We start from the raw sequence: 12663 nt of genomic DNA on the forward strand, positions 1-12663 counted from the left end.
TTTTGAGTGACCTATCCCCTGCCGAATTTGAACTGTGTTCGTATTTGTTGTTAGGGTAATTACGAGGGCTACTTTCTCCAGCCTCCTATCAGTCGCGAAATGGAAACCACAGTGGGAATCAAAAATGTTTTATTTGCAACATTTAGTTACACCTTCCAGCTACTTCTCTACATAGTCGCCACTCCGACCTAGATATTTGTCGCAGTGTAGTACCAGTTTTCCCATATCCCGTCATAGAAGGCAGCCGCCTACACTGGTCTGAAGCTCTCTGTCTGTGCTAAAGTGCTGCTCTTGTAGCCAGCGGTTCGTGTGAGCAAAGAGATGAAAATCAGAGGGAGCCAGGGAGCCATGTCTGGCCTGCATGGTGGGTGATCAAAACACTTCCCCCCGAAAAAGCTGCAGGGGCGTCTTTGTTGCTCCTGCAGTGAATTCCTGCAATCATTGCCGCTCTTTGCTGTCACTCACGACAGTTACGCTATGCGGGCTGCATCAAATCAGGCAGAACCTGTCAGCGACCAGTGTACGCACTTCCTCACGACGGGAGAGGCTGTTCTAGGCCCATTTATTTGCTTACTGTCCATTCAGAAATGAATCGGAGGGTGGTGTACTGGAGACACTGCGCAACACATCTGTGCAAAGTTTCATCGGATTTTCATTGTGGTTTTAATTAAACGGCCAATCAGTGCTTGGAAAAAATAGCCACCGTATAGATGGCAATTTCTAATAGCTAGGTGATTTATTGAACTGTTAGCGACGAATCCTTCTAAGCCATTGGTCGGACCTCGGAATCATTCCTGAAAGTAGTTAGATAGCTACAGGACTTTTTAATTATAGGTTTCTGGGCTGCGAAGTTTAGCGCTGTTTAGCGGGTGAAATACAGGTTCGCGACGCTTACATACACTGATTTTGTAATGTGGCGCTGCAGGCAATTAATCAGGGTTTACTAAATAAAGGGTTTTGGTTAAGTGCTCTGAGCAGATGGTCATGACTTTGGCGTCGCGCTCCGCACATCGCCAGGAGTTCAGGCCACCCCGGCGAATGAGATTTCGCGTGAAGCCACAGAGACTCCAAAGAATGGACGAAAGGACTGTTTTAGCGTTTACATCACAAGAATGAAAATAAATATTTAATTAATAAAATTGTTGTAGGAGCACTGATGCAGGCGCACTGTACAGTAACACCAGCGCACGTACACGACAAATGCATTCAAAACTTATGCACAAAATTGTAGTAATTGTTTGAGACAATGAATTACATTGCTCCAAAAATAAATTATGCTACGTTCAACCCCCCAGTTCACACCACGGCAACTGGGAGGTATCCCTTGATTGACAGGTACATAACGGAAAAGGTAATGGCCTCCCAGTTATTCCGAATTGCGAACCTCCATGCTCCTCCACTACTGAGTCACTTGATAAATGGTTTAAAAGAACCACAACTCTACAGGGGGTCGAATGTAGAACAGCTAGTTCTTATTGTCCCAATAGAATAAACTCATTTAGGTCCGCCCCCGGTAGCTGACTGGTCAGCGCGACAGAATGTCAATCATAAGGGCCCGGGTTCGATTCCTGGCTGGGTCGGAGATTTTCTCAGCTCAGGGAGTAGGTGTTGTGTTGTCCTAATCATCATCATTTCATCCCAATCGACGCTCAAGTCGCCGAAGTGGCGAAGACTTGCACCAGGCGAACGGTCTACACGAGGGGAGGCCCAACTCACACGGCATTTAGTTATTTAACTCATTTAGAACGTGTGGCTTCGCAATTGCGCTAGTAGAAATGTTCAAAATTGTGGAAATTCTACTTGTATCGACGTTGTGTATTGCAATGTTTGTATGTATGTTCTGAATGTAATATTGTCAATATAGCTAAGTTATATATGTGGTGACTGTCCTTTCGGACATGTCCAAAAGAATAGACACCATTTTTGATCCCGTAGTCGCTCTGAATCAAGACACACTGATATTGGCAGTTGGTATTGACTTAAATCAAATGCGAACTTGAAAATTTGTGCCGGAGCGGGATTTGAACTAGGGTCTCCATCTTACTAGGTAGATGTGCTGACCACTATGCCATCTGGACTATGTAATTAAGGCGGATATGGCGAATGACACCGTCAGTGCAGATGCACACCAAACTTGAACTTTTACGGGAATCGGCGAAATGATCTTGATGTTTGGTTTGTGGGGCGCTCAACTGCGCGGTTATCAGAAACTATACAAATTCCCAAACAATGCTCAGTCCAATCTCGCCACTTTCAAGAATGATGATGAAATGATAAGGCAACCGCCCAGCCATCTCGAGGCAGGTGAAAATCCTAGACCGTACCGGGAATCGAACCCGGGACCCTGTGCTCGGGAAGCGAGAAGGCGACCGCCAGACCACGAGCTTCGGACAACTGGCGAAATGTCGCGAATGGTGAGGATAATGACTGAAGGGCACTGCGTCAGTTTTGTTTGGATATAGCGAGAATCTGGATTTAACAGGAGGCTTTCTAGTGTCTAGATGGTGAAGTGGTCCGCACATCTGCCTAATAAGCAGGAGGCCCGAGTTCAAATGCCGCTCAGGCACAAATTTTCAAGTTCGCCTTTGATTTAAATCAACAGCCTCTGTCAGCTAACGTTTTTAATTCCTTTGTGTCTTGAGAGTTAAAACAAACTTCGGGAGAACATCAGTACGGAAGAATAATGAGGGATAAGGAAAACGACGCAACTATAAATCGGATAACCATTATCCCTAGATTACTAAACACCCCTAAAATTTACGATTGCGGTAGTGCGTAAAATCAGGGCAGTTGGTATTTTCTTTGGTAGGTAACATACCACTGGACATCTAATGATTGTAATTAACTAATGCTTAACCTAAATAATATGACTTTCGCCGGATAAAATATCGATTAGTAAACCTTACGATGGTTTAGTAGTAATGTAACATTTTCCCCACTTAAAAAATTGCTATACCACGCAAATGACGTGCTACAGACGCGAAATTTAACCGACAGGAAGAAGATGCTGGGATATGCCAATTATTAGCTTTTCAGAGCATTCACACAAGGTTGGCACCAGGGGCGACACCTACAACGTGCTGACATGAGGATAGTTTCCAACCGATTTCTCACACACAAACAGCAGCTGATCAGCGTTGCCTGGTGAAACGTTTTTGTGTTGCCTCGTGTAAGGAGTAGAAATGCGTACCATGACGTTTCTGACTTTGTAAAGGTCGGATTGTAGCCTATCGCGATTGCGGTTTATTGTATCGTGACATTGCTGCTCGCGTTAGTCGAGATCCAATGACTGTGAACAGAATATGGAATCGGTGGGTTAAGGACGGTAATACGGAACGCCGTGCTGGATCCCAACGGCCTCGTATCACTAGCAGTAATGACAGGTATCTTATCCTCATGGCTGTAACGGATCGTGCAGCCACGTCTCGATCTCTGAGTCAACAGATGGGGACGTTTGCAAGACAACAACCATCTACACGAACAGTTCGACGACGTTTACAGCAGCATGGACTATCAGCTCGGAGACCATGGCTGCGGTTTCCTCTGACGCTGCATCACAGACAGGAGCGCCTGCGATTGTGCACTCAACGACGAACCTGAGTGCACGAATGGCAAATCGTCATTTTTTCGGATGAATCCAGGTTCTGTTTACAGCATCATGATGATCGTATCCCTGTTTGGAGACATGGCAGTGAACGCACATTGGAAGCGTGTATTCGTCATCGCCATACTTTTGTATCACCCGGCGTGATGGTATGAGATGGCATTAGTTACAAGTCTCGGTCACCTCTTGTTCGCATTGACGGCACTTTGAACAGTGGACTTTACATTTCAGATGTGTTACGGCCCGTGGCTCTACCCGTCAGTCGATCCCTGCAAAACCCTGCATTTCAGCAGAATAATGCACGACCGCATGTTGCAGGTCCTGTACGGGCCTTTCTGGATACAGAAAATGTTCGAATGCTGCCCTATCCAGCACATTCTCCAGATATCTCACCAACTGAAAATGTCTGATCAATAGGGGCCGAGCAACTTGCTTATGACAATACGCCAGTCACCACTCTTCATGAATTGTGGTATCGTATTGATGCTGCATGGGCAGCTGTACCTGTACACGCCATCCAAGTTCTGTTGACTCATGCCCAGGCGTATCAAAGCCGTTATTACGGCCAGAGGTGGTGGTTCTGGGTACTGATTTCTCAGGATCTATGCACCCAAATTGCGTGAGAATGTAATCAAATGGCTCTGAGCACTATGAGATTTAACTGCTGATGTCATCAGTCGCCTAGAACATAGAACTACTTAAACCTAACTAACCTAAGGACATCACACACATCCACGCAGAATTCGAACCTGCGACTGTAGCGGTCGTGCTTCTCCAGACTGTAGCGCCAAGAACCGCTCGGCCACCACGGCCGACGAAAATGTAATCACATGTCAGTTCTAGTATAATATATTTGTCCAATGAATACCCGTTTTATCATCTGCATTACTTCTTGGTGTAGCAATTTTAATGGCAAGGAGTGTATGTATAGCATAGAAGTACAGTCACAACCGCAGCGTATACAATGTGTATAAGTATAACGACGGACTCAGTGCGTAACTGTTGCGCCCGTTCAGGCTGCGGAGATGCTTGTAACGTGTGGCCACACGTGGTTGACAGCTTGAGAGAAACACGATGCAAACAACACCAGAGTGACTGGAGAGAGCGAACGCCGGCCGGCACTCACCTGTCATCGTAGACGAAGCCCGCGTCCAGCGTGTTCCAGTAGACGGCGGCGGCCAGCATCGCGCACGCCAGGGCCGTCGCGTCCATGGTGGGGGTGGGGGCCGCGACCTGTTGCCTCGCCAGGCACTTGTTGGCTCGGCCGCCCGGTGACGTAGCGCGCCGGCCGAGCTGCAAGCAGAGGGGGCCGCAGAGCGACTTAGGGCAGGCGCATACACTGGCTCCTCATCCGTCACTCTACGGGCACAGCATAACAATAAAGCGCGTCTAGTCTCTTTGCAGTGGTGTAACACCCACCTTGTGTACGTCACATCGATTTTCACAATTCTGGCTGGAGTGCGCTCTTTCGAATACTGAAGCTTTAAGGTATGAAAGAAAAGGAGTGAAACGTTATCTACAACTTGTACAGAAACCAGACAGCAGTTATAACCGACGAGAATGACGCAATGGTAGGGGGTAATTTAGAAGGGAGAGAGACAGGAAGGAGAGGGAAAGAAGTTGCTGTCCGTGCATCAGCGCGGCTCTAGAAAGCATCGCTCCTGCGAAACGCAGCTCGCCCTTTTTTCACATGATATCTTGCGGACTATGGATGAAGGGTATCAGACGGATGCCATATTCCCTGGCTTCCAGAAAGCGTTTGACTCGGTGCCCCACTGCAGACTTCTAACTATGGTACGAGCATATGCGTGTGTGTGTGTGATTTGAGGTTTTCGGGCGCTAAACAACGTGGTCATGAGCGCCCAAACGCATAGAAACAGGAACACATGCGGTGAAGGGACGAAGACGGACAGCGGACAAGGGGAACGTCTAAAAGACACAGACCTGACGCAGTTGAAAATCCTCACATACAGAGGCAAAACAAGAGGAGAAGAAACGCACTATAAAGGGAAAGGAAGCACAAGGAAAAGAAAACAGAAATCGAAGTGAAAGAAGTAGCTAATCGTGACTGGCGGACCTCTTACCTAAAACCTGGGTGAGCCAGTCAGCCAGCAGCACATTAAAATCTGCTCCCTAAAATCCGAGGCAACAAATTGGACAGGACACAAAACCGTAAAACCTTAACCACAGTCGTTGCGTCTTCTTCCAAAATAGTGGGCAAATCCGGTGGCAAAAAACCACCTCCCTCTGGTGAGAGAATAAAAGACAGTCAAGTAAAATATGGCGCACAGTAATCTGGACGCCACAAGCACTGCAGATTGGGGGGGGGGGGGGGTCCTCCCGCCGGAGTAAAAAAACCATGCGTTAAGGCACTGTGCCCGATGCGGAGGCGAGTGACGAGAACCTCATCCCGCCTGCAGGATGTACGCCAAGGCCTCGTGGTGGTCTTGACCAGACGCAGCTTATTTTCACCGACTACCAGCCACTCCTCTTCCCATTGACGCATAACACGAAAACGCAAAACGGAGGTAACAGCATGGGATTGGTTTCCAAGTATGTGATTGGCTCGAACGTCTTAAGTAATAGAACCCAGTACGTTGTCCTCAATCCTGAGTGTTCATCGGAGGTAAGGGTATCATCTGGAGTGCCCCATGGAAGTGTGGTAGGTCCGCCGTTGTTTTCTATCTACATAAATGGTCTTTTGGATAGGGTGGATAGCAATGTGCGGCTGTTTGCTGATGATGCTATGGTGTACGGGAAGGTGTCGTCGTTGAGTGACTGTAGGAGGATACAAGATGACTTGGACAGGATTTGTGATTGGTGTGAAGAATGGCATCTAACTCTAAATATAGATAAATGTTAAGTAATGCAGATGAATAGGAAAAAGAATCCTGTAATGTTTGAATACTCTATTAGTAGTGTAGAGCTTGACACAGTCACGTCGATTAAATATTTGGGCATAACACTGCAGAGCGATATGAAGTGGGACAAGCATATAACGGCAGTTGTGGGGAAGGCGGATAGTCGTCTTCGGTTCATTGGTAGAATTTTGATAAGATGCGGTTCATCTGTAAAGGAGACCGCTTATAAAACACTAATACGACCTATTCTTGAATACTGCTTGTGCGTTTGTGATCCCTATCAGGTCGGATTGCGGGAGGACATAGAGGCAATTCAGAGGCGGGCTACTAGATTTGTTACTGGTAGGTTTGATCATCACGCGAGTGTTACAGAAATGCTTCAGGAACTCGGGTGGGAGTCTCTAGAGGAAAGGAGGCGTTCTTTTCGTGATTCGCTACTGAGGAAATTTAGACAACCAGCATTTGAAGCTGACTGAAGCACAATTTTACTGCCGCGAAACTTACATTTCGCGGAAAGACCACAAAGATAAGAGAGATTAGGGCTCGTACAGAGGCATATAGGCAGTCATTTTTCCCTCGTTCTGTTTGGGAGTGGAACAGGGAGAGAAGATACTAGTTGTGTTACGAGGTACCCTCCACCTCACACCGTATGGTGGATTGCGGAGTATGTATGTAGATGTAGACAGCATTATGACCTATCCCCCACATTATTCAACACAGACGTTGAGCAAGAAGTAAAGGAAATCAAAGAGAAAGCCGGAAAGTGAATCAAAATCTAAAACTTTAAAGTGTGCCAATTAATCATAATTCTATCACAAACGGACAACAACTTGGGAGAAATGCTCAACGCAATGGACAGTGGCATGTAAATATGTTTAAGATGATCAAAAACAAGATTAAAACAGCGGTACTTGAGTGCTATCGGATTAAGCCAGACGATGCTGCCGGAATTAGATTAGAGAACGAGACACTGAAAGTAGAAAATGCGTTTTCCGAAGTGGGTGCAAAAAATTGTAGTCGAAGTAAAGAGCACATAAAATGTATACAGGTAATTAGTAAGACAAGTGTTCCTGTGAAGCGTAAATAAGTAAAATGAAGTAGGCATTGAAATGTTTGCGATTCTGACTCTACTGTTTGGTGTGTCACTTCATGCGAAAGCGAAATGTGGGTGGTAACACAGTACAGACAACAAGACGATAGGAGCTATTGAAATGTGGTATTGCAGAGGACTGTTGAAAATTAGGTGGAAAGACAGAGTAGTAAATGAGAAGATACTGGAAGGAAATGGGGGAAAAGATTTGCAAGGCAAAACTCGACTACATGTTGCTAGGTCGAAAGCTGAGACGTGAGGGAACAGTTAATTTGGCACTGAAAGGAAGTGTGGGGAGTAAATTTTGTACAGGGAGGCCAAGTCATGACCATACTAAAGAAACACAGGTGTACATCGGACCCATGGATGATCAGAGTGTGCAGCAGAGACTGGTATGGGGAGCTCAAGACCATAATAACATTGTCATGGTTTTCCTGTGCATATAAACAAAAAAAGAGTAATTTATGGTTCACCTAGTACCCTATCAGTTGGGAAAAAAAGGAAATGCAGAGGAAATAGTAAAACAAGTATTGAAAATTACGAAATCAACTACTTTGGCACTGAAAAATTGGCAGCCAATGTTGTGCAAATTAGAATGAAACCTCGAGTGTCATACATACGATATGCGATTATTTAAAGCACAGTTAAAACTATTTGGTACGCTATGCAGTCTCTAATCTGAATCAGAATTTTAGTGACTACGTTTGAGATTTTGTCAAGAAGGAGAAAGAATTTTAAACAATTTTCAGATATATGTATTTCGTTAAAAAAAATCGATAGTGCGGTACTGTGAAACTTATGTGTCATCCACTACGTTCATAGTTTTGTTACACTTTTTCCTCTTTCTGAAAAACCTTAAGTATCCTTAAAGTGTATCAAAGGAAATTCAAAACAGTTCATGGACAGAGGGTAGATACACCGTTAATCTTGACAAGGTGGACGATATTGTAAAACAATAGTAAGTGTTCTGCATCATTGTATGACACGTTGCGAACGCTGAGTTCTGTGGCGTCATAGTCTTTGGTGGCGATGTGCCTGAATGAAATTTTCTCGGTTTCCAGATCGCACCATTTCAATTGAACCCTTGAAGTCTCCACAGCTATCTCTGTCAGCACCGTCAGGAGAAGACTGTATTCAATTGTGTGCTGCGCTAAGAACGCCGAATTGTGTGTAGTGCATCTACATGTCTGCAGCACCGCAGCGCTCATTTCTCGGTACTGAGCAGCTCACGGGATATTCGAGAAATATGAAAGCGAGGACTTCCTTAACTAAAGGCAATGGGTATAGCAGACTAACAAGATGTGTAAATACGGGGAAGGGTGTTATCGCAATTGGCGAACTACTGATGTGATATCAGTTTATTGTAATCGTAAACTTAACCAAATGTCAACAGAACTCTGGTCATGCTGTCACGCCTGCAGTACCCTCCATAATGTCTTTCCGCGTAATAACATTACATCTGTGAGGCGTCTTCACTGGAATCCTACTTGGTTACAGCATTTTACACGTGTGAAAATTGATGTGGTGCACTGCTCTAAGAGAAAGCTCATACCAGTAGCCTATACTTTATTTAAAAGCCGTATTGGTGTAGTGGTAACTGTATGTGAAAAGTCATCATCAAGGTTCGCTGATGGAAACTGTCAGTTACCTTTTATACGGTATACATCAATAAACTTTCTATTTTTTAAAACCATTTTGAGATAAATGTAATGGTATGTTCAGAAATACTTCAGTATCTTGGCTTGTATAATTACAACAGTCTTATTCTATGAACATCACAGTGAGTGATCTGGAATGTGGAAATGAGTTAAAGATATGAGTTTAATCATGTTCTACACAGTAAAATGGCTTAACATTAGGAAATACTATAGTATTATAGTACTAATTATAGTTTTAAAACGAACGAAAACATTAAATGCAAGTTTTTCGGTGTGGATACTCCTCAGCAATAAGATGTCCACATTCCTTAGAAGAATAAGGCTAAAGTACAGAGATGGAATATAAATTTAGAACACCTACCAAACTAAACTAAGAATAACAAAAGTGGAAAACCACGAAGGACAACATCATCTAGTAAGTATACTTTATTTAATCTTATTACACTTGCGTAGCTATTATTTTTTTGTTTTTCTTGAGAGTACTATCAGGTTAAATAGAAAACTTCGTTAATTCTACCCATAAGATGTACATAGTGCTACAATACAACGTATTTTACTGATATTTGTCTTGTTCTAAGTGAACTAAACGCAAATTTGCATAATGGTATACATTGATTTTTGGCACTTAGAGGACTAAAAAACACATTGTAGATACTCTACAAAAATTTGTAATAAACACATAGTAAATTTTATAGACAGAGCTATCGAAGTATTGCCGCTTACTTTCATTGTCACACCAAACGACAAAAGTTACGGCGCCAGATATACTCAGACAAAACAGTTTAAAAGAACTAGCAACATACTCCCGGAATGTGTCATCCCACACTAAATAATGGTATCAAAACGAGAGAAAAGGAGAGTCTTGATTTAGATGAGCACGGAATATTTAAGGTGTTATAGAATTATCATTGATAAATATTAACGCCAGGAAGTAAAATCCTGTGTGGTGGCCAATAAAACAAAACATGTAGAAGATTCTAATACATGAAGAATGAACAATGAGAGTAAAAGACGAGCAATGAGTCGGCACATATGCAGTGGCTGCTGTCCTGAGTGTCTGATTATCTCTGAGTTATTGAGGAAAATTATATAATAGGGCAAGAGAAATAAAGGATTTTGATTATTACGAAAGGGCATGTCGGTTTTAGCAATAACAAATATGCGTCTTCGATATTTTTCTAAGACTGGAAAGAACCTGCATCTTATTATATTAACGAAAAAAGTAAATATTCAGAAGTAACAGTGAGGAATAACTTGTGTTTTGCGAACCAGTGTAACGTTTTACATGGCTTAGTGTTAATCCGTACACAGTCGTATACGAAAACAGTATCTTCTGACAAATAAATAATTAAACTGCCGATCGTAGCAACAGAGACGGATACCCATAGAATTCAAGTGCGCGGCGAAACTTATCTGGGTGGTGAAACAGAAAAAGGAAGAGAAAAGTGGATTACGGTCGTTGGTGGAGTCATATTCTGCAGAAAGAGCACGAATATTCATTTTATAAATAAAACGCCTTTCCCTTCTGCAATACCAAATGGAGTGGATCGCGTTTTATGTCAACTGGAGTAATGTACAGTTTTGTTTTCACACACGGATGTGAAACAGGTCACACTGTGATATCTAGATAAGTAAAATGTTACATTGCTTTTTGTCTTTCCTGGTTATTTCACCACCAAGTCTGATGCGTTTTTCGGTTGAGAGACGCACTTTTAGTCTTTTTAAGTATTCCATTAATATCGTCATGTGGCTGATCAATCTCTGCTGGTTGTCCATCTATTAAGCGGAAGATATCATCTCTGCATGTGACCAGTATGTGCTGTACAAATTTTCAAGTATTTTTTGTGAAAGTGATTTCTCAGAATGATTTATAAATATACTTACTCAGTCCTAAAATTACGGAAACCGTTGGTGATGCACACTCATGCAAACAAAATTCAGCGGACGGATCCTCAAGACGTATGCAAAAACAAAACAGTACGTTATTCCAAAGAAAGCCGCCGAAGATGTATTTAATATAAACTAGCGACGCACGCTGGTTTCGCACGAGTAGCACGAAGTACGTACTGATAGAAAAATTGTCTAGCTTAGGGGTCATAAATTACAGACACAAACCTTCCTCGTGAGTCAGTCTATTTGTGGAAACCATATCAAAATCCCTACAATGCTTGCTGAGATTAGCCTTCACATACGGACTGGAAAACGCAGACAATGAAACGCGTGTGGGAACTGTACAGGGTGTTAGCGGCATCTTAATATGTACACACGTCAGTACGCTGTTTGTTTTTTGCTCTGTGTCCAACAGTCTTCCCACGAACACGTCACATAATTTACTACCTGATGTTTTCTGTACGGTCGTGGCTGCATCACTGAGTGAACTACGGCTGTTACTATAGATTGACCTTTTTGCGTCCATGCTTGCACACTTCAACCAAGGGCTTCAAATGGTTCAAATGGCTCTGAGCACTATGGGACTTAACGTCTGAGGTGATCAGTTCCCTAGAACTTAGAACTACTTATACCTAACTAACCTAAGGACATCACACGCATCCATGCCCGAGGTAGGATTCGAAACTGCGACCGTAGCGGTCGCGCGGTTCCAGACTTTAGCGCCTAGAACCGCTCGGCCACTCCGGCCGGCAAACAAGAGGAAAATAATCATTAATGTCTTGCTGTTACCACATATCTTTGGAAGTACTAGCCAACTTGAAAAAATACTACTTGTTACAACAATGATTATTAGTGTGCAAATGACATAAATACGTAATGTTGTTTAGTACACCATCGTCAGTAGCCAACAGAAATACCACTAACGCCCTGCGTTTTACCCTTGCAGCAAGAAAGAGAAGTTTAATCTGGAAAACTAATATACGAAAATAGATATTTGCTGAGGATGCATTTCGAATACTAAATTTAATCCGCAAACGAGGGCTTGAAAAGGGCTACAAAAATACCGGGGTGCACAGTAATGAATAAATGCACCCATTGTCTAGAACTTGAGCAACTGTAAGGAACGGTACGTGGACCAGTACCTGACGGTAGCAGCGGAGCGCTTATGCTTGCACGCTCAGATCCGCAGTGTCGTGGTGGCGCGGCAGTGCGTAGCGACGCCGGACGCCGGACGCGCAGCGTCGCCAGCCAGACGCCTGTGGACGCAGCTGTCTCCGGCGGCGGGCCGCGGTGCGCCCCTTATAACGGGAAGCGGCGCGACGCGACGCCGACCGACTGCTGCCGGCGCGCGCGCACGGCCGCCTCCGGGTCACAGTCCGCCGCGACGCCGGCGCGGGAGCAGCCGCGCATGCGCAGTGTGTGGGCAGCACAGCACGTCGGGGAGAGCCTTCAACTGTCTCCCTCACCAGCGGTGGGCTAACCAGTTTTCGAGTCACACGTCTGGTTCGATGCGGCACGAAACGAGTTCCTCTCTCGTGGCAGCACTTTCATCTCAAACCA

General features: G+C 44.2%; 1 protein-coding gene across 1 annotated transcript in view; it reads right to left on the minus strand.

The window, feature by feature from the left end:
* The window catches only part of LOC126285222 (protein O-mannosyl-transferase TMTC2-like), a 534787-nt gene extending 522382 nt beyond the window's left edge, over positions 1-12405 (minus strand). The window contains exons 1-2 of the mRNA XM_049984523.1: positions 12246-12405; positions 4731-4897 (exon numbers count right to left, since the gene is read on the minus strand). Of these exons, the coding sequence (XP_049840480.1) occupies positions 4731-4816 (86 nt within the window). The 5' untranslated portion in view covers positions 4817-4897; positions 12246-12405. The remainder of the gene's footprint in view (positions 1-4730; positions 4898-12245) is intronic.
* Between the last annotated feature and the right edge of the window lie 258 nt (positions 12406-12663).

This window comes from Schistocerca gregaria, chromosome 8, assembly GCF_023897955.1.
Source record: "Schistocerca gregaria isolate iqSchGreg1 chromosome 8, iqSchGreg1.2, whole genome shotgun sequence".
NCBI lineage: Eukaryota > Metazoa > Arthropoda > Insecta > Orthoptera > Acrididae > Schistocerca > Schistocerca gregaria.